General features: G+C 52.3%; 2 protein-coding genes across 13 annotated transcripts in view; one reads left to right on the top strand and one right to left on the bottom strand.

Moving 5' to 3' along the window:
- KLHL25 (kelch like family member 25) overlaps window positions 1-5,045 on the top strand; it is a 38,113-nt gene extending 33,068 nt beyond the window's left edge. For both annotated transcript variants that reach the window (XM_024232943.3, XM_003778506.5), the window contains one exon: window positions 3,364-5,045. The gene's annotated coding sequence lies outside the window, so the exon portion shown is untranslated. The remainder of the gene's footprint in view (window positions 1-3,363) is intronic.
- A 9,941-nt stretch (window positions 5,046-14,986) lies between these two features.
- The window catches only part of AKAP13 (A-kinase anchoring protein 13), a 355,010-nt gene continuing 343,697 nt past the window's right edge, over window positions 14,987-26,299 (bottom strand). For 6 of the 11 annotated variants that reach the window (XM_054531800.2, XM_054531798.2, XM_063716285.1 and 3 more), the window contains 5 exons: window positions 24,155-24,205; window positions 22,862-23,311; window positions 20,546-20,879; window positions 20,272-20,406; window positions 19,600-19,745 (listed from right to left, as the gene is read on the bottom strand). In XM_054531800.2, the coding sequence (XP_054387775.1) occupies window positions 20,273-20,406; window positions 20,546-20,879; window positions 22,862-23,311; window positions 24,155-24,205 (969 nt within the window). In that variant the 3' untranslated portion in view covers window positions 19,600-19,745; window position 20,272. Of the gene's footprint in view, window positions 19,746-20,271; window positions 20,407-20,545; window positions 20,880-22,861; window positions 23,312-24,154; window positions 24,206-26,299 lie in introns of all 11 variants that reach the window. The other 5 variants (XM_054531799.1, XM_054531803.2, XM_054531804.2 and 2 more) reach the window with 2 other exon arrangements.

Genomic DNA, 26,299 nt, shown 5'->3' with positions numbered 1-26,299 from the left:
GGCCGCCCCAGTCCTGTGGCTTCTGTCCCGTCACTATGACCCTGGGTTGTTCCCGTGCTCTGCAAAGCTCCTCCTGTCCAGCTTCTGCCTGGACAGCTCAGTGTCTAAGTTCTCTTCAAAGGCGGGGAGTGAGCCAGGCTCTCCATAGAAGGGCCTGCAGCCCAGAAGCCGATGCCCGGGCATGCCTGGCCTTCCCCGGGTCCCCAGGAAATGGAGCCACAGTGGTTGCAAGCGGAGCTCTCGCTGCTCAGGCGGCCACTGTGGAGCTGTCAGGGCTGAGCCAGAGGAGAGCCCCCAACTCAGGCAGCCACAGACCGGGGCCTGTGCTGTGGCTCTGAGTGGCAGGGGCCCAGCCCTGGAACCAGACAAGGCTCACGGGGAGCTGGGTGGGGTGCCCTTGACAAGGATGGGGCCAGGAAGGGTGGAAACAAAGCACTCCTGCCACCTCCTCCGCGGTGGGTGCCCCTGGTGACCATGGCACTTCCCACTGAACTTGGCTGCCCGCAGCCCCAACCAGTGCATCGGCCACCTAGAGTGTCCTCTGGCAGTGCCTGGGCCCGAGATGGCTTCCCACCCTGCTCTCCCAGGCAGCAGCGGGGATCAGGCCAGGGGTGCTGGTGAGAAGTCCAGTTCTCGCTAGTCCCCAAGAGCATGGCTGAGTCTCCTGCCTCCATGCTGGGCCCAACTGCCCCTGTCCCTGGAGGCCCCTTTCCATCCATCCTGCAAGAGCCACCAGGAGGTCCCCTCCACACTGTGGCCTCTGCACCCCAGATCATCACCCCTGTTTGTCCACAAGCATTTTTTCCCCCGTCCTGGCCACCTGTTGGAGCTCTTCATAGGTGTGAGCATCTGCATCGAGTCCCCTGTCATTCTCCAGAGCTGTTTGTCATAGGTCCTGCTGTTGGAGGGCGCCCACTAGGACTCTGAGAGGTGAGACAGTTGCATCACATGAACGGCGAGTCAGGGCTGGAGCAGGACTTGAGCCTTGAGTGTGCTGCCTGCCTGCAGGCGCCTCTGGGGAGCTGGCCATGGGCATCCTCACGTCTGTGCCCCTGGCACAGAGCACAGGCTTGGCCAGCAGCCGCCCAAAAGCAGCGGGGAATTGCTGAGCTGGAACCTGAGCGACCTCCAGGGCAGCCCCTTGCTCCAGTGTTGCGGTTGGATCCACAGCCTGGGGATAGCAGCCAGCGGCTGCAGGAGGCCCCCAGTTACCCACTAAGGGTGATCTTGCTGTGAACATTCTCTCCTTTTCTCTCTTTCTTTCCCCTGGGCACCCCCTACTCCAGGCCCTTTAAGGCGCAGACCCCCAACCCTTCTTTCCCACCCGCCTCCAGCATGGGGGGCTGCCTAATGCAAGGCAGGCATCCAGCTGCCGACAGCTTGTCTTCTCTTCACGGGCATTGCTGGGCCTAGCCACTGGGGTGCAGGGCAGGGCTCCAGTCCTGGCTCTGGGAAGGGCCGAGCTCATTAATCCACTGTGGGCTCCGTCATTGCTGCAGGAGGGACAGTGCAGCACATTCTCTCCTGTCTTAAAAGAAGTTGCTACAGATGGGAAATCCCAGAGCACACGCCTGAGGGTTTCTGCTAGCCTGGAGGGTTGGGCCTGGCTAAGCGAGTGCCCAGGATGGAGTCCATCCATCCAGGCATCAGCAGTCATTTGTTCCTGTGCCAGGCTGGGAGATAGAGCACCATCCCACCCTCAATGGGGCAGGCTGAGTCTAGCGGGGCAGGCCCTACACCAACAACCCACAGGATACACGTTGGCCAAGGCCTGCTGCACACAGGAAGTGCAGGGTGGCCGCTGACCCTTGTCCACTCTGCAAGCTGGAGGATTAGCCCATTTCACAGATGAGGGAGCCAGGCCCCAGGGAGCACCTGCCAAAAATTAAAGGGACCCAGCCTGAGAGGGAACACAGGAGCCTGGCCCCAAGGCTCCCCAACCCCTGTGCCTTTAGCTGTCATCTGTATTCCTCTCAGCAACTCAGGGTGCCTTGGGGGACACCCCCAGGTAGGTAGCGTGGCTGTTTAGTTCCAGGTAGCAGTGAGGCCTTGCCCTGAAGGGACCACATGTCAGCATGTGGCGTGCTGGGACGGGGCCTAGACCTGGCAACCAGGCCCCAGAGGTTCAGGTTTGCCGTCTTAGAGCATCTCAGGATGGTTAGGGCCCCTGTGACCCCAGCTTCTCACTTGTGAGGAGTTTGAAGGGATTTGGGGGCCTTCTCAGTCGCCCAACCCAGCCTCTGTATCTGGAAACAACTTGCCCACGTGGGGAGGGCAGAATTCCTGCAAAGCAGCCTTCAGAGAGCAGAGGGCCCAGCACTGTGCGGGATGGAGAGGTGACCCCACTTAAAGGGGACAGTCCCGTGGAGCCTCAGTGCTGGCTTCAGTGTTTAATTGAAATGTTACTAACGTTACTTAATACACACAAGCATACAACTAGAAAGCCCCTTATGTTCTTGTTCTCACACAATTAAAACTAACACGTACAGCTTAAATACAACCAAAGCCGAAAACCCCGGACAGCGCCACCATTAATCACTGCTTTGCTGAGGCTCCTTGCCTCGTGGAGTGGATGAACACGCAGGGCTGCTAGAGCGCTCCGCCTGCCTGTGCCCCGCTGTGCGAGAGGGCTCACCTTTTTCCTTTCAGGGCCTCGGAGTGGTATGTGAGAGGGAACTTATTCTGTTAGGGGAATTGGCTCACTTGGTGATAGAGGCTGAGAAGTCCCATGATAGGCTGCAAGCTGCAGAACCAGGAGAGCCGGGGACAGACCTCAGCCCAAGGACAAAGAACCAAGAGCCTGGGGTGGGGGTGGGGTGGTGGGCAGCAAGTCCCAGAGGCCAGAGAACCTGGAGCTCTGATGCCCGGTGGCAGGAAAAGAGCAACCTAGCTCCAGAAGAAAGAAACCTGAGTTCCCGTTTCCTTAGCTTTTTATTCCACCAGGGCCCCCGCCCGTCCGATGGTGCTCGCCCGCACTAAGGGCAGATCTTCCCTACCCGCGCCACAGCTCTCAGGCTGGTCGCCTCTGGAAGCACAGACTCACTGGGGCGGCCCGGCCATTCGAATCAAGTACCAAGCTGCCTGGGTTTCCCTTCCAGCACTGAGAATACGTAATGTGTCCCCGGGCATCTGGGTATCCCCGAATCCAATCAAGTTGACACCTGAGTCATCTGCCACACTCAGTGGGGAAAGCAGGTCTGGGGTGCCTGAATCACCAGACTGCGCTGCCGGCGAATGGTGGATCCGGCGTTCTCACGCCCGAGCCTCATGGGCAGCCGTGTCATTGTCATTTTGTTCCAGATCAGGTCAGAACAGAACAATGTGGCCACTGATTGATTTTTTCTTCCTCTCCTCCCTCCACAGACCGCGGCCTTCAGTGTCACAGCGTGGCCTTGGCTTGTCTGCCACAGCGGGAGCTAAGCCGGCCCTGGGCCAGCACTCCGAGAGGTGGAAGGGGCCCCGCCAGCTCTGGGGAGCAGCAGCCTTGGGCTGTTCTGAGCTTTAGGCAAGAGAAGAGAAGCATTTCTTGCATCTGTGCCCCCGGGGGCCTCTTCAGCTTTGCAGTGGTTTGTGGGAAGACACACCCAGAGGGGCATGGACTGCCACCAGGACTGACCCTGGCGTCGGGAAGAAGGACACTTGCAGAGCCTTGAGATCACCTGTTTGGCAGGTCCTGGACTGGGGCCGGGCAGGCAGGGGCAGGGAGGAGCCCCCGGTGGGCTTCGGGGCTGCAGCACTGCCACACATCCTTTCCCTCCTGGCCCGCCCTGCTGGGGCTCTACTGCCATCTATAGATGGTGTCCCAGGTCTGGGAAACCAGGTTCCCAGGGGTTGAGACCAGAAAGGTGACCAGGACAGATTTTATAAGGTGCAGAAACTGCAGGGGGGCCTCAGTGACATCCATGAGGCCTTATTAGCAAAGGACACCCAGACCTCCAAGGTTTGTGGGCCCCTTTCACAAATCTGTAAGTCCCAGCCCACCTACTCAGGGCCTTGCTCAGTGCTGTGGTCCAGTGGAGACACAGTTGCTAGTGGCCACTCAGTGGAGCTGGGCCTGCAGCAAACTCAAGGCTCCAAGTGCCCTGGGGGTCACCCCTCCCCTCCCCTCCTCAGAGCCCACCCTGAGAGGCAGCAGTGACCCCCATGTCACACACCTGCCAACAGCACTGGGGGCTTCTCCCCAGGAGACCGCACTGCCCTCCAAGACAAGGAGCAGCTGTGAGCTGGAGACAGTAGAGGGACCCCAGGGTGTCCCCTGCAGACCCCACCAGGGCCGCATCCATCTCAGTGTGGAGGACTGACGGGGTCCTCACCATCTTGCGTCTTGGCCCCCATTTGCTCCCTGAGCTCCAAGATAAGAATGGCCCCGAGAGAACTGCTGAACATTTGTTCATTGCTGTCACCTCCTGAGTCACTGGGGTCCCTCATCAGCACCTCCCTGACACCTGGGCTATGGAGAGGTTGGCACCTGTCAGTGACCATCGTAATGCCTCTTGCTCACTCCCAAGCCGCCATTTTAGAGGGAGGGGTGTTGGTGCCCTGACAGGGGCTGGGCAGGGTGTCCAAACTTGTGGCTTCCCAGGCACCTGCAGTGTGAACACTGTTTGGCTTGCTCAAGATTAGGGCCGCGGAGGGGGCTGTGCCACATACCAGTTACTTAAGCAGCCCCGAGTGTTCCCCATGCCTTGGTGCGGGTCCTGGAGGCCTCTTGGGGGTGGGACCTTTGGGCAGGGTTTACCCACTGATGCGTGCCCGCCATGGGGCACTGGCTGCATGGGGCTCCTTGGGCCCTATAGACCCAGCAGGCCCCGCCTGTGTCAGGCCGGCTGCCCGAAGGCACTTGGCTGTGGTCCCAGGGGATGGCTCTGCTGGCGCACTCAGGAGCCCAGCTGCGGGGACTGCAGGGAGGGCGCCTGGACCGGTGGGGTTGCTTCACTGAGATAAAGCACACTTACCACATAGCACAAAGGACGTGCCATGGTGCTTTCCCCGAAAGTTGTGTTGCTTTTATCAGTTTTCTAACTTAATAAAAAGAGTTGAGAAAATTCTTTGCCTGTCTTGTTGTGCTGGGATCAGTCTTGGAGACATTGCTGGTGGCTGACTTCGGTCCTGTCTCACCAGCCAAGGCTCAAGGCCTGCCTGCTGGCATCTGCCCCTCTCATGAGCTGGGAAGGGGGAACCCACCCAGATAAGAGGTCTCCCCATTCCTGTGCCTCCTGAAGTTGCTTTAGAAGCCATGAAGTTGATTCCATGGAGAGTCCTGATCCTGTCTGCCCCTCCTGAGAGCGATTCTCTCCTGGAAACTCTGGTAAATAGAAGCTGGGAATGTAATTCCATCCATTCGAAAAGGCAGAACCTCCAGCTGATGCTCCTTTGTCTGAAAATAACCCGAGCGCCATTCAGAGGGGCGAAATGGCTCCAGGAGGCAGCTTCGCGGCCGCAGCGCCAGCTCATGGCACCGTGGGCCCTGGGCTACCTACCCTCCTCGTGCGTTTTCATAGTCACCATGAACCTCATGAGCTCAAGAGTATGCTCGCAGGTAAACATCGTGTTCTGTGTTTTGTGAGCTCACCTTCAGGCACCCCTCAGACAGCGGGCAGCCTGAGAAGGTCATGCCGTGGCGCAGCCTGCGTGCGGGGTGGCTGTGCTGTGAACAGGAACCTGGAGGTGCCCCAGCATGGTGGCTCTCAGCAGTGGCTTCCGTGGTGCTCAGTGGTGTGCTGGCCCACAAAATCCAAATGGCGCCTTCACAGTGTAAGAAGTGCTGCCGATGCTGGCGTAGGGGCATGACGCCACATTCCTTACAAAATGGAATGATCTTGAGTGGGTGTGTCTCAGAGGTAAGTATGGTGCGTGTAGATGGGCCAAGAGCAGAGAGGGCCTCGTCCCTCCCCCTGCCCAGAGGCGCAGTCCTGGGAGGGGCATCCTGGGACTCTGCCTCGAACTGTCTGCTCCTGTAGCAGTGGTGGGGACCACAGGTGAACCACTTCCACACAGGCCTGAGCACTTCACTCTGGGCATCCAAAGCCAGGAGTTGGCTCCAGCTAGAGTCCTGTGAGTACAGCCCAGACAGCAGCGCAGAGGTGAAGTTCCCTGTCACGCAGTCACAGGGTGAGTGTGAGCCGGCTGCGGCCCACAGGGCTCCAACTCTCTCCCCCTCTCTCTCCAACTCCCACCCCCTCTCTCCCTGCCCTGCTGTCTTCCATGCAAGGCAGCGGTTTCCTGGTCCACCCTGGCCATCCCAGCCCCAGCCATCCCATCTGCATTCCAGCCAGTGGAAAGGGGAGGAGAGAAAGTGATGGGCAAGCCTGTTTTAAGGGCATGACCCAGAAGTTGCACCATAACTTCTGCATTTTCCCAACAGCTGGAACTCAGTCACATCCACGCCTGACTGCGGGCGGGACTGGAAGGTGCCCCGGGGAAACTCCAGGACTCCAACGCCAAGCAAAGGGAGCACAGATATTAGACAGGTAGCAGCCTCTTCCTCTACATGCTGGGTCAGGGGTTGGAAGGAACCTGGGCACACCGCCCTGCCTCCCGCTTCTCTGGGAGCATGCAGAGCCGTCATCTGCCAAGATCCTGGCTCTTGTCAAACCCTTCTTGTCAAGCAATTGTCAAGCCCCGACTGTGTGCTGCCCACTGGCCAGTGCTTCGCATAATTACCTCCTTTAACCCTCGCAATGACCCCCGGAGGTAGACATTCTTGTCCTCTTCTTGCTGATGAAGAAATGCGTCCAGAGGTCACAGTAACTTGCCCAAGGTCTCATGCTGGGAGGAGGAGGAGGAGGCAACACGGTTGCAACTGACAGAATGTGGACTTGGAGCTAGGCCCACCTGGGTTTGGGTTCAAGCTCTCTCATGTGTGGCTCTCAGGTATGTACAAGCTTGGTTAAACCACTTGATTCTCAGATACAGGCTTAATGATAGCAGGGTTAAGAGTTGAGGTCAAGTTCTATAAAGCACTAAACACCATGACTAATGCCCAGATAGCCCTTTACAGGGGGAGAATGGCCGCCACATTGCAGCAGTGGAACTGGGATTTGAAACCAAGTCATTGCCCAGCAGGCCTAGCTCCATGTTCCTTGGCCTCCCAGGGGTCAGACTGAGTGTGGGATGGGGCTTGGGGAAGGGAGAAGGCGCCTTCCCCATCAGTGATGGGGCAAGGTCTCCCTGGAAACCTCGGTCCCAAGATGGCCAGTGGAGCTTTCCTGGGTTGTGCCCGATGCAGGAGAGAAAACGGGCCATCTTGGAGGCTCTGGCATCCTGAGAGCCTGCCTGGGGGGACTGTCGGGTTGCCAAGGGCAAGGAGAGGGTAGCCAACTGCCTCCTCCACCTGGCTGCTCTGCCAGGTCTCCCTGCCTTCAAAGGACATATCTTTGGTCAGGAACTGACAAGAATGAGCCCAGAGTCATCCACCCCAAGGGTGTGTGGCAGCCATCCCTTGCTCAACACCGAAGGCTGTGAATTAGTGGGGATAGAAGCAACCTCTTCAGAAGCAGTTGTGTAATGAGCGCAGCTTGGAAAGAGCCTTGGTTCTTCTGGATCATCACTGGGGGGGATATTTCGCAGAGTAAGAAACTTGCATGCCCCATCCATCATGTCCCAGCCCCGGCCCCAGGCCCAGCACCGATGGATCTGCCCAGCCTGTCTCCTTCAGGAGGTGGGAATGGTCTCTTCCAACTTGAAGAGGCCATGAAGGTGATCGGCCCCCCAGCTGCTCTTCTTCCCTCAGGCCCAGCCCTACCTGACCTGCAGCTTGGCCCGCCCATGGCACCTGCAGAGGTTCAGGCCCTGCCCAGGGAGCCAGGGTGATTTGGGTGAATTTCCCAGGACGGGCACAGTATTGTCCTGCATTTTCCCTTGCCTTGTTGGGCTTTGGGATGTGGCTCTGCCTCATTAAGGGTCAAGGAAAAGCCTAGAATAGGCCGCAGGCTTCTTAACTTGGGATTTGGGATCAAATTCAGGGGGTCCATGCACTTGGGTGGGAGAAGAATGACACCTTTGTTTTCACTAACCTCTGACTGAGGTTAGTGATCAAGTGATCCGCCCACCTCGGCCTCCCAAAGTGCTGGGATTACAGGTGAGAGCCACCTTGCCTAGCCCCAGGTCACTGTTGAGGTCACCATTTTAAAGCTGAGGAAACACGCTCAGCATGGCAGCAGAAGCTCTCGTGGTTTCTGTGTGTCTGGCCCCAGCTGCCCAGGCCCCCTGAACCCAAGGGGCCTTGCTCTGGCCCTGGGGTTGGCCTGGGTTTGGCACCTGGCACTCGGGCCCCTGAGGGTTTGCAGTAGGGGAGCAGTGGCTTTTTTGAGTTGAATTGAGTAGGGCTGGACTCCTTTCCTGTCCTTTCTGCAGGTAAAGGAGACGAGCAGCATCGCTCTGGTACCCAGAGAAGCTTCCAGACACTCCTGGGTTGCACGATAGATTAATTCTATTGATGGGCACCAGCTCCATGCCAGGACCCAGGGCTCCAAAGCCATTTCCAGGTAGACTCATCACAGCTTCCCCATTCAGCCTGCAGGGATGACGGGGAACCAGGGAAGATGGAAGCGAGAGAGACACATCCCGCCAAGCCCACCCTGTGGTGGCTCCACCAGCGTCGGGACCGCAGAGGGAACAGGATGGCACCGTCTCATCCTGACACGTGCACTCAGCATAAATGCAGGCTCCGAGAGCGAGTGCCACGGATGACTCCTCCACGGCCGCACTTTCTTCACATTGGCTCCTGTGAGCTTCCTCAAAGCTTTCGAAGCTGGCCCCGCTTCTGTCCACTCTGCAGAGTGAACATTGAGGTACTCTGTTTCTCTCATCTGTACAACCCTAACTAGGGCTTCATCAAAGACTGTCGAGGAGCAGGTCCTGTCTCTCCCTCTCTCCATCTCCCCACTTCCCATGGAAAATAGTGAGACTTTTTAAATGGGAGTTGAAGCCACACCGAAAAGCCAGCACTGTTCAATGCAGCTGTGACATTTGCCTGAGAGAGGTGGCCGGGGGGGTGGCGGGGGATGGGTTTCAGCTCCCAGTCTGCCCTCCAAGCTGGTGTTGCCAGCTGTGGCTGCCTCTTTCCTGTAGGCCTGCAAGGTCCCTGCCATGCCTGTCTCCTCCTCCCAGCAGGAGTGTGAGCTGTGCTCTGGGATCAAGGCCAGACCTTTGCGGCCCATGTGCTTGGCTCCCTCAGCTGAGCCTCAGGACGTGGGTCCTCAGTTTGCACCGTGCAGCGTGAGGGGCCACACTGCAGTCAAGCCAGCTGGGTGCAAACAGCAGCTTTTCTTCTACTTGGTGGTCCTCCTTGGGAAGGTCCCTCTGCTCCTGTAACTCCATTTCCTCATTCATAACAAAGAAAAAAACAGATCATATTGCCCGTTTTAAGGATTGAACTAAATTGGGTAAAGAGGCTACTAGATTTCCGTCAATGATGTCCATTTCTTTTGCCCCATATACGTTTCCAGTTTGAGTAAAGTTGTGTGTGTGTGTGTGTGTGTGTGTGTGTGTGTGTGTGTGTGTGTGAGAAAATTAACTAGAAAGAAGAAAGCATTCCAGCTTTTCTGGGGAGTTGAAGGCAATTTCAATAAAAATACATGTTTCCGGCCGGGCACGGTGGCTCATACCTGTAATCCCAGCAGTTTGGGAGGCTAAGGCAAGTGGATCACTGGAGGTCAGGAGTTCGAGACCAGCCTGGCCAACATGGTGAAACCCCCGCGGTGGCAGGCGCTTGTATCCCCAGCTACTCAGGAGGCTGAGGCAGGAAAATCGCTTGAACCCAGGAGGCAGAGGTCGTAGTGAGCCGAGATTGCACCACTGCCCCTCCAGCCAGGGTGACAGAGTTTGACTCTGTCTCAAAACAATAAACAACAACAAAAAGTTTCCCTTTTAGCTGTGGCTGCCAGGAAGCCCAGAGCCCACCAGGAGGTTCCTCACAGAGGCGGGTTGTCCCTCCTGTTGGCACAAGTGCTTTGTCCTTCCATGGCCTGGAATTGTACGAGCCACCCCGGAGAAATGGTTACTGCAATCACAGGGTTCAAAGGGCCTCAACTTCTGCTTGGAAAGTGTGCAGAGTCTTAAAAACTTTCTGTGACTTCCTGATTTTCAGACTTTTCTCTTCGGGAGGCTGATCACCTCCAGGAGGACTGATCTCCTGTGTTGTTGGTGGGGACAGTCACCCCCAGGTCCAAGCCTCAGTGTGATGACTGAAAGAAGAGTGTTCTGGTCGGGTGCTTTGCTCAGCGCATGCTGAACCCGGAGGGTCAGGCCGTGGCTTGGCAGATCTTCCCCAGGCGACCTAGAATGTCACTAGGCATGAGCTGGGTTTGTCCAGGCTTGTCTGAGCTGGAGTCAGGGCTAGCGGGTGAGGAGGTGTTTCTCTCTCTTCCCAGGTAAAAGCCAGGGCTTCAAATGCTTGTGGTGCTGGAGAAAGAGCAGGAAGACAGCAGGGCCCACCTTCCTTGGGGGGAAGTGGTCTGGCACACAGGGCTTCCACCACAGAGAGGAGCTTTGTGATGGGCCCCAGGCTGGGCGAGTCCTGAGGAACTCCTCTGGGATCTGGGGATGCACTTTCCCAGAACCGTGCCTCTGCCCATGCCTGTTCCCCGCTTCCCACCTTTCTTCCTCAATCACCCTTCTTTCATTTCACAAAAGAAAGTTATCTCTCGCCCCTCCTGAAACTCATTATGGTGCATTGCTCAGGGTGTAAAAACATCTGGGGCACCAAATGGACGTGTTAAGGTTGGGCAGCACGAGGGAAAGGTGGATTGCAAAGCATATGGTTGTTAAACAGGGCAGTGCCTTTTGGAATTCAATTGACAAGCACATGACAAGATTCCATATCTTTGTGTGTCCATCTGCTCACCTGCCTGTCCATCCACCCATGCATCCACCCACCTACCCACCCATCCACTCACCCATCCACCTGCCCACGCAACCCACTCATCAACCTACCCACCATTCATTCATCCACCCATCCACTTGTCCATCCATCCATCCATCCACCCATCCATCCATCCATCCCATCTACTCATTCATCTTACCTCCCTCCCTCCCTATTATTAAGTCATAATTCAGAAGTGAGATAGTTGTCACTAAACATTTTTAGTTGTCAACTAAATAACATTTTGATTTAAATTTAAAAGCAATCAAACTTTTAATGGAAATTGAATTCTGAATTGGCCAATCAGTTTGCCAAGAAGTACTGGCTTTGCTAATGAGGTCACATGGTGGGCATTTTCTGTAAGTTGAACAACTTAAGCCTTTAGCCCTAAATATATCTGAAGCATGAAAATAATGCCCCAGATTATATACTTTGTAACAGTTACACTTGTGATACCATTTGAGAGCTAGACATAAAGCCATGTGAAAGGTACATGGTTGTTCGCATTTGTTGTGGGAGGACACATGAGCCAAAAGTGCCGATGAGTGGCTGTGTCTTCCCTTCAGAAGCCAGCACAGAGCTGGGTGTGGGACTTAGCTGGATTTCCTCTCTGCCTTTTGGGGCGAGATATGGCTGATGCCTTGATATGGAGGAGGAAGCAGCGGCATCGAGCCCATGCCCACAGTTGGCCTGAGGCCCACTCAGCACCTGGTGCCAACCCAGGGCAGTGAGAGGAGGTAGGAATTCCAGGAATGAGCCGGCTAGCCCTGGGCTGGTTCCAACAGGCTCCCTGCCCTGGCAGAGGCTCCAAATCTGAGGTTCCTTCCAGAGGAGGCCAGGCCAGGTGCAGCGATGGGGTTGGGAGTCTAAGGTAGGGACAGGAAGGGGTGACCCTGTAACCTGAAATACTCCTACGAAAGTGGCCATTTTCCGTTTGAAGGTTCCTCATCCCCAGGGAAAGCCCGTGGCCTAGGGGCGGCCACCTGTGAACTAGCAGGAGATGCTGTCTGCAGCCACAGCCCTGCCGGAAAAGAAGTGGGAGTTGCTGATGCTGCAAGACAGAGGTCTAAACCGTGTGGGGAGGACACTAGGAGGCCCCGAAAACCAAAAGGCCAGGGAGGAGCTCTCTTCAGACTCGGGACATGAATCCAGGGCCACTGCCGTCCGTGGCAGCTGTCCCGCGGCTCCATGCTTCCAGATGAGTGTGCTGGGCCCCAGACTAAGCACTCTGCTCATCTCTTCAGCATCATGACGAATGTGCGCGCCACCTCTGCAGACCCTTCTGAAAGAGGAAATGGAGACAGAGGTTTAATAGCTCGGCCACTCGGCTACGAGCGGCAGTCCTGGAGTCTGTGCCCATCCTGGGGCCTCCGCAGGGCCCCCTCAGCCCCTGTCCATAGCCCTCCCCGATAGAGGGGACCCCAGTGTGGCCCTCTTCCAGGCTCCTCAGGGCAGGCAGCCCTGGTTCACTTGCCCGGCAGCCCTCTCCTTTGGACCGCAGAGAAGAACCGAGGTTGTCCAGGCAACCGCCACCTCAAACTCCGAAGCTGGGGGTGGGGTGGGAAGTCCAGGGACAGCTCAAAGGGAAGCGGTGACCAGGGAGGAAGGGAGAGAAAAGCAGGCTGGCTTCCAGCTGGTCCATTCCAAGGAGCCCCGTTATGACCCCCTCCCCACAACTCTCCCACTGAGGCCCCCGGGGTCCTTATCCCCAGCAGGGTCCAGATTCTGTTTCCCAGGAAGAAGAAAGTTTCCCAAAGGCATGGGGAGAGAGGGGTAGCCCACACATCTGTGGGACTAGGGCTGTGTAGAGCAAGCCATTACCATATGAAAGGAGGATGCCTTAGCGGGGGTGGGAAGGGCCAGGGCTGTCACTTGGATACCAAAGGCAGCTGGGGATGGCGGAGGGGGCAGGGGCGGGGAGGCAGCGAGGGAGGGCCCCAAACTGGGGAGGAGCGGGTAGGCTGCTGGGGCCCTGGGACCCGCGTCCTCCCCATTTAGGGCAAACGCCACTTCCTCCCATTTGTGACTCCTCTCTGGCCTGGGGGGACACCCACAGGGGTGGCAGGATGGTGCTGGAACTGGACTGCTCCAGGACCCTCTGGGTGACCCTGCCACTGTGCCCCTGAAGAAATAGAGTCAAATTTTAAGGACAAAGGAGTCTCCGAAGACTCCAAAGAACAGGAACTGTGGCAGGGATGGGGAGGTGGGGGGCTTGGGGAGGCACTTCTTGCTGTGCAGAGGCTGGATGAGGGGGTTGTCACCCCCAGGCAGGGAGTTCAGGGAGTTCCAGGTCTGAGGTCTAACAATCTGCAGCTCAGCTTGCCTGCCTCTGCTTCCGTGGCTGCTTCCAAGGAAATGGCAAGGCTTGCACGCTGCATGCCTCCTCTCCTCCCAAGCTCCTCCCTGGCCTTTTGGTTTTCGGGGCCTCCTAGTGTTCTCCCCACACTTCGGTTTAGATCTCTGTCTTGCAGCATCAGCGACTCCCACTTCTTTTCCAGCAGGGCTGTGGCTGGAGAGAGCATCTCCTGCTAGTTCACAGGTGGCCGCCCCTAGGCCACGGGCTTTCCCTGGGGATGAGGGACCTTCAAACGGAAAATGGCCACTTTCATAGGAGCCACTTGGCGGTCAAGGCTGTGCTGTGGCAGAGGCTCTGGGCACAGCAGCATCTGTTAGGAGTGGGCAGAGACTTAAGCCCCTATTGAATGGCTGTCTAGTGTTCTTGGGGCCCTCTGCGCTTTGTGTCTCTGCTGTTCTGGAAGAGAAGAATGGAATCTTCTCGCTCTTCTTGCCTCCCAGACAGAGACTGTCCCTGGCTCAGAACCAACTGCGGTGGAGAGCGGAGGGAGGCCATGGGAGCCACTCCTCTTGCCCTGCTGAGGGTGTCTGGGTGGATGAGGGCCACCGCGGACCCAGGCCAGGATGGCTGCTGTGGGGGAGGAGACCGCCGGGGCAGCAGTGACAGCCAAGAGCAGCGAGTGAGAAAAAAAAGACCAGTGTTTTACTGGCTCACGGGGAGGCAGCTATCACCAGGGCTACAAGACTCTGCAAAGAAACCCGTGCACTTCCAAGTTCGTGGTGAAAGGAAAGACACTTGGCAGCTGGGCAGGACTTTTTTTTTTTTTTTTTTTTAAGACGGAGTCTCGCTCTGTTGCCAGGCTGGAGTGCAGTGGCACGATCTCGGCTCAGTGCAACCTCCGCCTCCCGGGTTCAAGCAATTCTCCTGCCTCAACCTCCCGAGTAGCTGGGATTACAGGTATGTGCCACCACACCTGGCTAATTTTTATATTTTTAGTGGATACAGGGTTTCACCACGCCTAGCTAATTCTTCTATTTTTACTAGAGGCGGGGCTTCACCCACCTCTCGAACCCCTGAGCTCAAGTGACCTGACCGCCTTGGCCTCCCAAAGTGCTGGGATTACAGGCGTGAGCCACCACGCCCGGCCAGGACTTTCTTTTTGGTGACTGTCAGGGAGGGGCAGGGAGCTGGGAAGTGGCAGAGCGGGGACTCCGGGCGGCTTTGCCCAGGTTCTCTGCATTACTGCGAGCGGCACAGTTCTCCAAGGCGCAGCTGGACTTGAGGGTCTTCCTGTAGGTCCAGAAAGCGCAGACCTGGAAGAGTAGGAAGCCAGTAATCTAAAAATGGAAGGCACAGGCTGTGCTGGTGGAGCCAGTGACAGCTGGAGCCCTGTGTGTCTCCAGGGGGGAGCCCCAACATTCCGGGATCAAACCCAATGAATCACCCGGGAGCTACAAGCAGAGAGGATCTTTTTTTCTTGAATTAGTTTCTGGCAGTTGCTTTAGTTTGGGGGTGGGATGGGGTGGAGAATGTTAGTGAAGGAAGAGAAACTAACAAACATTAAGGGAAGTCGCAGGCTCTATAGCAAAGTTCCTGTTCACTGTATTGATTTATCTGGAAATACGAAGTTTTGGCTCTTGGCATAAACTGTTTGACTTTAGGGCTGATCAGTCACTCTCTGGGTTTGGGTCCCATTCCAAGAGAGAGTGAACGGGTCCCCAGCTGCTGCTCGGTGCAGAAGGCCTCTCCTCAAGAGCTCTGGGGATGGATGAGGAGTATCCCTTCTACAGGAACCAGGAATAGGAATAAATCACAGCACCAACCAGGACTTCACAGGAAATTTATTATTATTTTTTTTTTTTGAAAGGGCTGAGGGAGACTTTACAAGGGTCTGAAGCTGGTAACTAGAAAGAAAGATAAATAAAATACGAAGCCAGTATGTTGTGGCAAAATTCGAGAAAACACACTGAAAAAAACCTTTACAGTTTAAAACTGCTTCACTTTATACATAATTACAAATTAATATACAGCATCTGGGTTTTAACCCGTCTTTTTTATTTAATAGGATTTAGCACAGAAATGTCCATAGAGCATTTGGAAACAAGCAATGAGAGCAGAGGTATCCGGTGTATCCCAACCACCCTCCTGCGGATCCCCGCACCTCCCCTGTGCATCCCACGCAGGCAGCAGCACACAGGAGACCACAGGCTAAGCTTGAACCACAGGCAAACTCACCAGGCACGCCCCGTGGCCTGTGCTCATGCCCTCAGGTGGTGACGAAAGGTAGGGGAAGCTCAGGCCGGGGAAGGTGTGGGGATGGGTGCTTCCTGCAGAAGCCCCTCCGGACTGCAGCACAGGTGGTCCCACCTGGTTGTAGGGCAGGTCACCCACTTCGGTGGCAGGGGACACAACCAGTGTGGGGGGGGGGGTTGCCCGCCTTTAACCCTTAGTGAGATGGAGAAGTAATTCATGGCCTATCAATCTTTTGACAATTAAATTAGATGAGTACTTGGAAAGATACCTTTATTTTCCCTTCCTCCCCCCGCCCCCCCTTTTATGGCAGCATTAAAACACTTTTCATTTTAAAGCCTGGCCAGCAGGCAGTAGATTCCAAGGCTCTGGTTAACTAGGAATGCTTTGCTACATTGAAAGGAAAGTTCAAAACCAAGCCCAAACTCCCTGCCCTCTTCTTTGTCTCTGAGGATGGACGAGAGCGACGGGGCTGGCTGGGACACATCCGTAGGTGGCTGCGCACCTAGACGGTCCTGCTGAAGGAAGGCAAGGCACACAGATCTCCAGCAGCCGCCGCCCCCAATTCCATCCACAGGGTTATTTCTAGGCTCCCACATTCCAAGGACATCCAAACAAAGGGGGTGCACATTGTTCTGCAGTGTCTGGGGTCACCTCACAGCCACCCTCTTTGTGACCACTGAAGCCCATTCACCAGGACTGTCTTTCTAAACCCCCCTCCCAGGGCCTGGCTGTCCTCTGGGCACAGTTGGGCCACCATCATTAGAGTAAACCTCAACTCCAATGCAAATACTAAAATCCTTGGGAAGACCTGGCTACAGAAAAAGAGCCCTAGAGACAAAAATGATGAAATAGAAAGCACTTCTGTGGACAGCAACTTCTGGATCAAGTTCTGGCCTCTAAGGTTATGGTCCCACCCTCTACTAAGGCAGGGTCTATCTAGTTCAACCCTTGCACACACTAACACCTCCCCTCCCACATCAAGAAACAACGCCAAGGGTCTCAAAACTTTGTGCTCACGACTAATACTGAGGCCTCAGGAAGGTAACAAATACGGGAGAAAATGAGCAAAGGGGCGACTCTGAATAGTATTACCCTGAGACACAGAAGGGGAAAAAAGGTAAGATTCGTACCTTTCCAAAAAAACCTTGGTAAGGATTCTTCCCCCAAGATAGCTCTCACGGGGGTAGAGGGAATACTGGCAAAGGTTGAAAGTGGCAGTTTGCATGTTTTTAAACCTATCCATTTTCTAAGAAGAAAACACAGTCAATACATTTGATTGTCTTGAAAATGAAGCCAACTGATGACAGCATTTAAAGTGCACATGTCACCTAACCGGAATGACAACGACTGAGATGACTGGAATTGAGAGAAGATACAGTGTCCTTCCAGGAAGCTCACTCGATTCTGGAAATCTGGGGGCTCTGGATAGGAACTCCATCTTTCCCCCAAAACTTAAGCACAATTTCAGGCACCTGATTTCTTTAGCTTGATGGAGAACATGGTGTCCTGGTGTGGAAACAGTATGGGGAATTCAGTCCGAGTCACCCCAGAAAACGACCCCTTCTCATGTGACAGAAACCAAGACAGGCCATTAGATCCAGCAACCAGAGCACCGTCAAGGCCACGAGCAAAAGCACAGGCAGCCACCATCCCAGGTGAATCCCTAGGACAGGAACAAATCCCCTTGAGGATAACTTCCAAGGGGGAAGAGAGATGACAAAGGTATGTAAGCACAGTTCTTGGTAAGTGGTTCTCTTTCTGCACTGCAGACTGTATTCCTGGATGAAGTCGGGTGGTTTGAGGGAATTCCGGGCACTACTTTGATTTTAAACTTGTCCAACCAGAACCTGACCAAATCGTTTTGAGTGGGGTCTGGGCAGATGTGAAATCTCCATTTTTAAAAAAGACCACCAAAACAACCAAAGCAGGTGAAACATCACAGCTGGGGGGGGTTAAGAGACACTCTAACATCGATGTCAAGCTCTGTGGCGACGTGCTCTAACTTCAGCATCCACGGTGTTTTTGTGAAGAGCATGCACGCAAGTAAATCCAATCAGCACCAACCTCTTACTGTCCCAAACCCGGAGAACAGGGGCACCCGGCCTACATTTACAAGGAGAAGAATGCAGGTTCAGTACTGCCCTCCTGCAAATCCCAGGAGGGGAACTCGGAGCCAGTGACCAGAACAGACAGCCAAGCCCCGGGGTAGATCTCAGGAAAGTCACGACAGATTCAGCTGTAACTTGGAGTTGTACGGATTGGTGAAAGAAAGCAACTTAACTTTTTGTTTAGGGTCTTTGCAAGGGGACATATTTTCAATAGAAAAATCAGCAGGTTTTGGCCTTTGGTCTGTTTCTGAAGGGTGGGTATTCTCCATGACAGAAAAAGGCAAAGGTAGCTCAGAGGTGGCGAGTTTCTTCGTTCTCAAACAAGGGAGAAGACATCCTTTGATTAAAGAATGAGGTGGGGTGGGGGAGGGAAGGACATGGACCCCTCCCTTTAAAATTTCATCTGGGCCTTCAAGGCACTTCAAAAGACACAGAGTGAGCGGTGCTGGCTGCCACTTCACTCAGTATTGACTGGATAGTTTAGACTGTTGGGCTAGACCTGGCTCACCCTTAAAAAAGAAAAACAAACACAAACACACAAATACAATAAATAAAACAAATCTAGGCTACAAATTTTAAACCAGACCTCTTTCAAATAAACTGAAAGATAAATATCTCCATCTGCAAGGCCAGCTTGCAATTCATCAATAAGCACCAAGTTACAGATTTTTCTTTTTTTAAGTGTGCTCAAAGCCCCATGCTTCTAAGGGGCAAGAAAGCAAGAATTGAAGGCCACGTTGGAAGCACAAAATTTTCCAGGGCCTCCCTTCTGGTGTACGGGGCCTCAGAGGGCAACATTACCATGAACTGTCCTGCACACACCAGCTGGGGAAAACCTCAAGTGAACAAAGATCAAAACACGGTGGGAAAAGCGAAAGCAAAGCCAAGCAGCAGGCAGCCATCTGTATCCACTTCCAGGGGCAGAGTACAGTTCAACAACAGACCTTTAGATATATTTTTGAAGAAATCCAATTTTGCCAAGGCCTCCTAACATAAGAAGGGCGCTTTCACAACCACGCCTTCCGGGCCAGCTCCTCTCCAGATCTGCACTGGCAGGAACTGCTACACATGGCTTCACCCTTCGCCTGAACTCACTTCTCAGCCAGCTGTCCTAGCTTCGGAGCACAGCTTCTGCCTGGCCTGGGTGGGAGGCTGACCCCTGGCGGTGGTGTGCCCACAGGGCGTGCCCTCACCCAGTAAGGGCCAGACAGCTGCTGTCTGGGAGAGGCACGACGGGGGCTCAGGAACACAGCCAGGAGGCCGTGGCCACTTCTGAGTGGTCAGTGACAATCAAAATGTGTCACGCTGCAGGGATAATGGTGAGTAGGCCGCTTCACTTTATCCGCGCCCAAAACATGTGGGTAAACATGCTGGAAAACCAGGATATTTCTTCTGGATTTGATGACAAAATGAGATACTATGGGTTGTTTTGTTGCTTTAGTGCCTGAAACACCGAGATCAAGGTGGTGCAGATCACGTCTTTTACACACATCAAGCCTTCTCTCACTGGTTTCACAAATGTTTGTCATCCCTAAAATGAAATGAGAAATACATGCAAAACGGGTGGTATGTGCACGGGATGGGTTTAGAGGGAAACCATTCTCTGAGGAGTACTGGGTGAACTGCTGATATGCAGGGGCTCCGGGTCCGTCCAGGCACTGCGCTTGTGCTGAGCTAAGTTGACCAGACGCCTGGTGCAGACTGGGCCTTCTTCTAGCATTCCCTGTGTGTATATGCAGACAAGTCCCCACGTTATGTACACTGATCAAGTCCAAAACATCTGCTATTTGGTTTTGTGTTCCCCCAAATAAAAGGCAGTCGGAGGTTCAGACCTTACTTGGATACACTTTCAGCCTTTAGGAATTCCTGACGTGTCCCAAACCATCACCTGTACTTACGAGGCCATTACTTTCAGTGTAATCCTGAGTAGGGCCAGCCCAACCTGAGAGTCCTGGGCAGTCACAAATCATGGCCGAAGCAGAGTCTGGGCCTCCTTCCCCACCCGACACTCAAGATCATCTGTTCCTTATTGTCCAGGACCTGGGGCCGCCCAGGAGGACTGGACGCTGAGGAGCAGGGGGCGTCCAGTGTAAGAGACTTGTGCACGCGGAGACAGCAGGAGATGGGGGCTGGCCAGGATCAGGAGGCAGCTGCCTCCGCAGAGAAGAAGAGGGTCAGCAGAAGATCTCCTCACCCTCTGCTGATACTTCTGACGCGGGACCATCTGGAAATGTGAAAACCAAGAATGAAAAAAATTCAGAAAAACTGCTCCTTTCATTGAACGTCCTCCCCAACCCAAAGTCTTCTGTAATGCAAATAGGTGACTGGGGCTTATGGGCAATTAACTCTCTGCACACTGGGGTTCTGAACAAATTTGGTTAATAAGGTTCTTGAGTGATATCCTTCACTGTCTAATGCTCCCTTTAACTTTTAAATAAGCACTAGAATTTATGAAGAGGCCAGGAAAATGTACTTTTTCTTTAACCTCCCACACGGAAAGGAGAGATCAATCCTAAAGAGAAGGATTCAGGGGAAAAAGTGGCACATGAACGGGGAGGCATTTAGTGGAATTCAGCCGCAGGCTCTGTGGCCGCTGGCACATTAGTTAGCCTCTGTGAGCTTCAGTTTCCTCACTTCTCTTGGGGTTAGCAGTGCCAACTTCATACAGTCATTTGAGGGTTAAATCACCAAACACTAACTGTTACCAATGACTACTCTACGCCCAGAAAGGCAAGGAGGACTTGAATTACTTCACTGAGAGGTGAGCTGCAGTTCCTCAATCGGATAATGCCTTGAAAATGAAACCCATGCTCTCTGCTTCTGCACACGTGCCACACAGAGTGGGTTCTTAATGTTCGCTGCATGAGCGCTCTTAGCAAGCGGAGCTGGTGAGAAGGATGGCAGTTTGACTTTGGAGCATCTGAACTGTCCCCTTTTCAACCCCGCCCCATGCCACTAAAATCTACCCTCTCTCAAAATGCACAGACACTACGGCCACAGGGAGAGCAGGTGTGCGTGACTCACCACCGGGCTGAGAGCGGCTGGTTTTGTTCTTCTTTTTTTTCTCCTTCTTTTCTTTTGGCTTCGTTAACCCAAACAGGCGGGTAGAGGCAGAGGTGGATGTAGGGGCCTGGCTCTGCCCTTCTGGTCCTTTGTTTGTCTGGCTGGTTGAACTCAGTATGTGAAAAGGCCCCTTATCTTTGTGTGTCCGAGAGATGCTGTTCCTTTTTGGGGATACTGAAAGTTCTGAGTCCAATGACCCTGATTTGGCTATGGAAGGTGCAGATGGTGAGGGGGGCTCCTCAGGACTGGGGAAGAATGATGGGATCCTCATCAGCTTGGTATGTGGATGGGAAACCTGTACATATTCAAGAGAAGGGTTTTCACTTGGAGGCTGTCAGCGTCCGTGATGCCCACTCAATAAATCCTGGCTGAATTCAACTGGGTGTGCTGGCTGGGCACTTACCCACCTGTGAACTCTACAGAGCTCACTTCTGTGGGCTGCATAGAGCTTGAAGGTTTCATTAGCTGCCCTCCCCCAACCAGTATCTATAAACATGTTAAAAATACCACCTTTAATACTGTTAATACTTTTACTACATACACAAATGCCGGCGTTGTAAAAAACCAATAGTACCTTTGATGGGGCGACTTAGAAAAGAATTCCCATTCCCTGAAGAAACAAGGAGAGCTGCTTAAGATTGCTCTACACAGGGATGCAGATAATTATTTTAAGGCAAAGAGATTACAGAAGTCTGTTCAGGTTAGAGGATAAGTGGAAAAGCTGAGCTTACACCAAGAATCCTAGTCAAAGGTTAAACTAGAGATAAAGAGGATCATCTACTCTGGGTTCTCTTAGCTGCCTGGGAACCCTCCTTTGTCAAAGCACCAATTTTATTGGGATGGGGGTGGAATCCCTCCTTATGTCATAAAAAGCAACACACGGCATTTGCTGCTCCCCCCCACCCCCATATATTTGGCAACATCTGCAAAAAGCTACAACTGCCCCCTACTCTGGAAGCTGTCAGTATAATTTTCTTTCATGGTCCAAGGTCAATCAATCAAACAAACGGCAACATGATATGCATTTCCAAACACACGCAGATCTGTGTACACCCAGGCTCTCCATCTGCCACAAGCATCCATGTTTCGGAATAACCAAGGAATATCACTGAAATAAGCTCAGGAGTGAGTGTGCTGAGTAACCAAAAGCCTTCCAATATAAGCAGCAGCTATAGAGAAAGAAAGGTTTTTCATCAGCAGTAGAGAGGCAAATCAGGAACTATGCAGAGTGCAGCTGTCTCAACATCCCCAAGCAAGAATATCATCCGTCCACAAGAGGAGTGGCCGCCTCCCCTAGTTGCTGCGATGGGCGTTTCCCTCTGTAACTGCCTCCCACCGATCCTGCCACATGGGTTCTTCCAGCAACTCTGGCCTGAGAGCCATTTCCTGCTGTCTCAGGACCACAGGCACCACATGTTCTGGAGGCTGTTTTATTCTTGGTGTGCTTCCCCATTAAGCTACAAGTTCCTTCAGGTTGGGGCCATGCCTTATTTCTGATGCGGCACAGAGCAGTGGCATTGCTCCTAAAATCCTGGATGGCTGACTGCCATTTTCTCACTGAGTCTCACTGAGACTCCTCCAACTGAAGGAAGTGCCAACTCCAAATACCCATCACTGCCCCGGCCAAAATGCCCTAGCCCTTCCATTCTCTTTTTCAGCCTCTTAGAGATGCAAAAAGCAGAAAAAGACTTTCTCCCTCTGCCTCTCTTTCAGGGTAAAACAAAGATTCTTTTTGTTTTCTTGTGTGTGTTTTTGAGACGGAGTTGCTCAGGCTGGAGTGCAGTGGTGAGATCTCGGCTCACTGCAATCCCCACCTCCCTGGTTCAAGCAATTCTCATGCCTCAGACTCCCAAGCAGCTGGGATTATAGGCGCCTGCCACCACACCCAGCTAATTTCTGTATTTTTAGTAGAGACGCAGTTTCGCCATGTTGACCAGGCTGGTCTCAAACACCTGGCCTCAAGAGATCCACCTGCCTCAGCCTCCCAAGGTGCTGAGATTACAGGCGTGAGCCACTGTGTCCAGCTACAAAGATTCTTAAAAACTGTTTTTTTGTTTTGTTTTGTTTTGTTTTTAAGGAGAGACAGAGTCTCCCTCTGTTGCCCAGGCTGGTCAAGCTACCCTCTCACCTCAGCCTCCTAAAGTGCTGGAATCACAGGCATGCGCATCTACCCAAAAACAGGCTCTATACCTCTGCTCACTTTCTTACCTTGCTTAGTACACAGGGGGTCTTAATTAATACCATCATTAGGTTGCTCTCGGCAGGGAGTCCCATTACCTGACACAGGTCCCGTTCTGTCTGCCTCTGGCTGAGCCGCTCTGCCTCCCGGCGCAGCTGTTCCTGTTCCCTCTCGAGCTGTTTCTGGGCAGCACGCAGTCGCTCCAGGTCATGCTGGTATGTGCCCTTCTTCTGCTGGAGCTCCTCCCGCTCCTTTTCCAGGTCCTGCTGCCCCTGCTGCACCTTCTCCTCGCGCTGGGCCAGGAGGGCCTCCCGCTCCCGCAGCTCCCTCTCACGAGCTTCCCACTCACGCTCGCGCCTGCGCTTCTCCTCAAGGTACTGGGCTTGCTGCTTCTGCAGGTTGGCCAGGTCCTGGCGCTGCTTCTCCAGGCTGCGCTGCTTCTCTTGCTCAATGAGGGAGCTCGGGCGAGACAAGCTGCGAGTGAGCGCCCTCTCGCTCAGCACCAGTTTCTGGTCCTCAATGTAGCTGTCCTGCTGCAGCACCACACCCTGAGGAGGCACACAGAGGAGAGCCCTGCAACTCTGGCCAGGACGACAGCGAACTTCTGGATCCCTCCTGACCCCACAGTAGGGGGCACCAGGCACTATGATGGACTAGAACTCTCCCCTCATTTTTCAAGCCCCTCTAATAAAAATGCTCCAGAATAATTGCAGACGTTTATCACACAAGAACCTCAAAGGTGCAGGAACTCACAGGTTTTTGTCAAATCTGGTCGCATGCTGTTTGCAGTCACTGGTATTACCTGGGGGGGGTGTGTATGTGTGTGTATGTGTGTTGGAAGTGGGAAAAACTAGGAATGAGATAGGTTCGATCTTCAAGAAAGGAAATGAACAGAATTTGAGGATGTTCCTGGGAAGTCCGTGTGCGTGTGTGTGTGTTGGAAGTGGGAGAAACTAGGAATGAGATAGGTTCGATCTTCAAGAAAGGAAATGAACAGAATTTGAGGATGTTCCTGGGAAGTCCGAAACAGAAGCTGTATTAGGAAGGCCACTCTATTCAAATACCACACAGAGATACAGAATACAGAAACTTGTAATCATACTTAAGGCTTTCTAAAGTGAAGTAATCTCCCAAATGCATGTTAGCACGCTATGTGATTTGTAGCATGGTTATCAAGCCATGCCTACAGCACACCAGCTCTTCACTAATTCTAGTCCTGGAAGGTTGATGCATTCTGTTAACTTTCTCACCACGAGAGCCAGTCTTCCCCAAATTGAGGGCCCCATTTACCCATGAACAGCCAGCAAACCTCAAAGATCCAAGTCAACAACAGCTCCAAGCTGCTGTTCTCTAGACAAATAAATGCAGGGATGGAAGATGAAGGTGCGCACCTGCAGAGTGCTGAGGAGCCCATGGAGATGAACGACGCTCTCGACAACCTGCTGCCAAAGGAACAAAATGGAAAACATTCGTTTCAGGGCTTTATGAATCTCAGAATCCGTCACACTAATGTTTACCTGATAGATGGCTTCTTTAAGATACAACTAAGTGCCTGTATCTTTATGAAATATTTTCAAATTGAAAGCACCAAAGAAACTAAGTGAGCACCAGCAGCCAAGAAAAACAAAAGACCAAAGTGACCTATGTGTAGGAGGAACATCAGCACAAGTTAAAATGTATTAGAAAGCTTCCATTACTTAAAATGACTAGAATAAAAACAGCATACATATCAACGCAACAGAACAGAAATTCCAGAAACTTCCCATAACAATTTAGCATGTAAGTAGCATTTCAAATCAATGGAAAGAAAAGAATATTCAATTAATTGTTCTGAGAAAATTGGCTAAATTTCTGAAAAAAATTGAGTTGAGATCTTAGCTCAGATACAAAAAAAGGATCAAATATCTGAAAATGTTAACGGTAAAAAATAAACCATATTTATGTCCAGCCAGGGCAAGACAGCGAGATCCTATTTCAAAAAGAAAAAAAAGCTGGAAGGAACTAGAACCGTTTTCTAATCTTGAAACAGGGAAGGCTTTGCAAACAGAGAAGTAATGGAAGAAACCACACGATTTTTTCAAAAATTTCTATGTAAAAATGTAAAATTAAAATTAAAAGGCAAAGAACAAACTAATAGAAATTCAAATGGAAAAATCTTTCATTTAAAAAAGGCTCTCATAGAACATTATGACAAAAAAAATACCCTAGTAGAAAAATAGGCCAGGAACACAAACCAGCAATTTACATTAGAAATATAAATGGCCAATAGCATAACATATTAAAAATGACTCAACCTTATTTGAAATCAAATAAATGCAAAATAAAATAAATGACCCAAACTTATCAAACGAACAAAAACTTAATAAGAATGATAATACTCGATGTTGGTAAAAGATGAAAATGAGCATTTGTATGTCTAATGGGTAGTACCAAGCACTGCAAAACCTCCTTTCAATAGCATTTTGGCATATTCGGGAAATAATCAGAGAGCTGTGAAAAAACAACGTATGTACAAAGATTTTCTTGGCCCACTGCTTTAAAAGCAAAACGTAGAAAAACAGTTAACTATCACAAAGATTAAGTAAATTATGGTACACAATAATATGAAGCTGTTCAACAGCATGCTTTGTAAAAATATGCCTTGGGGAAATGTTTTTAATGCATATTAAGAGGAAAAAAAGCAAGATATGAAGCTCTAGGAAGTATTGATACGAATTATGTAAAACTATTTTTATACCATTCACACATATACAACTCGGATGTTATGTAGAAGGCTGGAAATATAAACACCAAACATTTAACGATAGCTATTTTTCAGTGGTGGGATTATGTTTATTATCAAGTAACTTATGTTACTTATCTACCATGAACATGTATTCCTTTTATAATACTTAAATCATTTAAAAACAAAACACAAAAATCTTAATTACCAGGCTTAGCTCTTCTGAGAAAATTTTTTACCCCTTCTTCTTTTTTTTTTTTGAGACGGATATGGAGTTTCACTCTTGTCCAGGCTGGAGTGCAGTGGTGCGATCTCGGCCCACTGCAACCTCCGCCTCCTGGGTTCAAGCAATTCTCTTGCCTCAGCCTCCTGAGTAGCTGGGATTACAGGCATCCACCACCATGCCTGGCTAATTTTTTGTATTTTTAGTAGAGACAGGGTTTCACCATGTTAGCCAGGCTGGTTTTGAACTCCTGACCTCAAGTGATCCACCCGCCTTGGCCTCCCAAAGTGTTGGGATTACAGGCGTGAGCCACCAAGCCTGGCCCCTCTTATTTTATTCTTAATAAACAGAGAGAAGTAACAGAAGAAACTGCCGACTCTAGCTAAGCATTTGTAGTGTCTAATCCATACTGGAATGTCTGAAAAACAAACAGGTCTTGTATTATTTCTTACCCTGATTCTTCTAACTAAATATAGGGGAAAAAGTGGCCATAAAGAAAAATCAAGGCCAGGAGCAGTGACTCACGCCTGTAACCCCAGCACTTTGGGAGGCTGAGGTGGGCAGATCACCTGAGGTCAGGAGTTCGAGACC

This window comes from Pongo abelii, chromosome 16, assembly GCF_028885655.2.
Source record: "Pongo abelii isolate AG06213 chromosome 16, NHGRI_mPonAbe1-v2.0_pri, whole genome shotgun sequence".
NCBI lineage: Eukaryota > Metazoa > Chordata > Mammalia > Primates > Hominidae > Pongo > Pongo abelii.
Note: the sequence above shows the minus strand (reverse complement) of the source record. Positions and strands in the feature narration are given on the sequence as shown.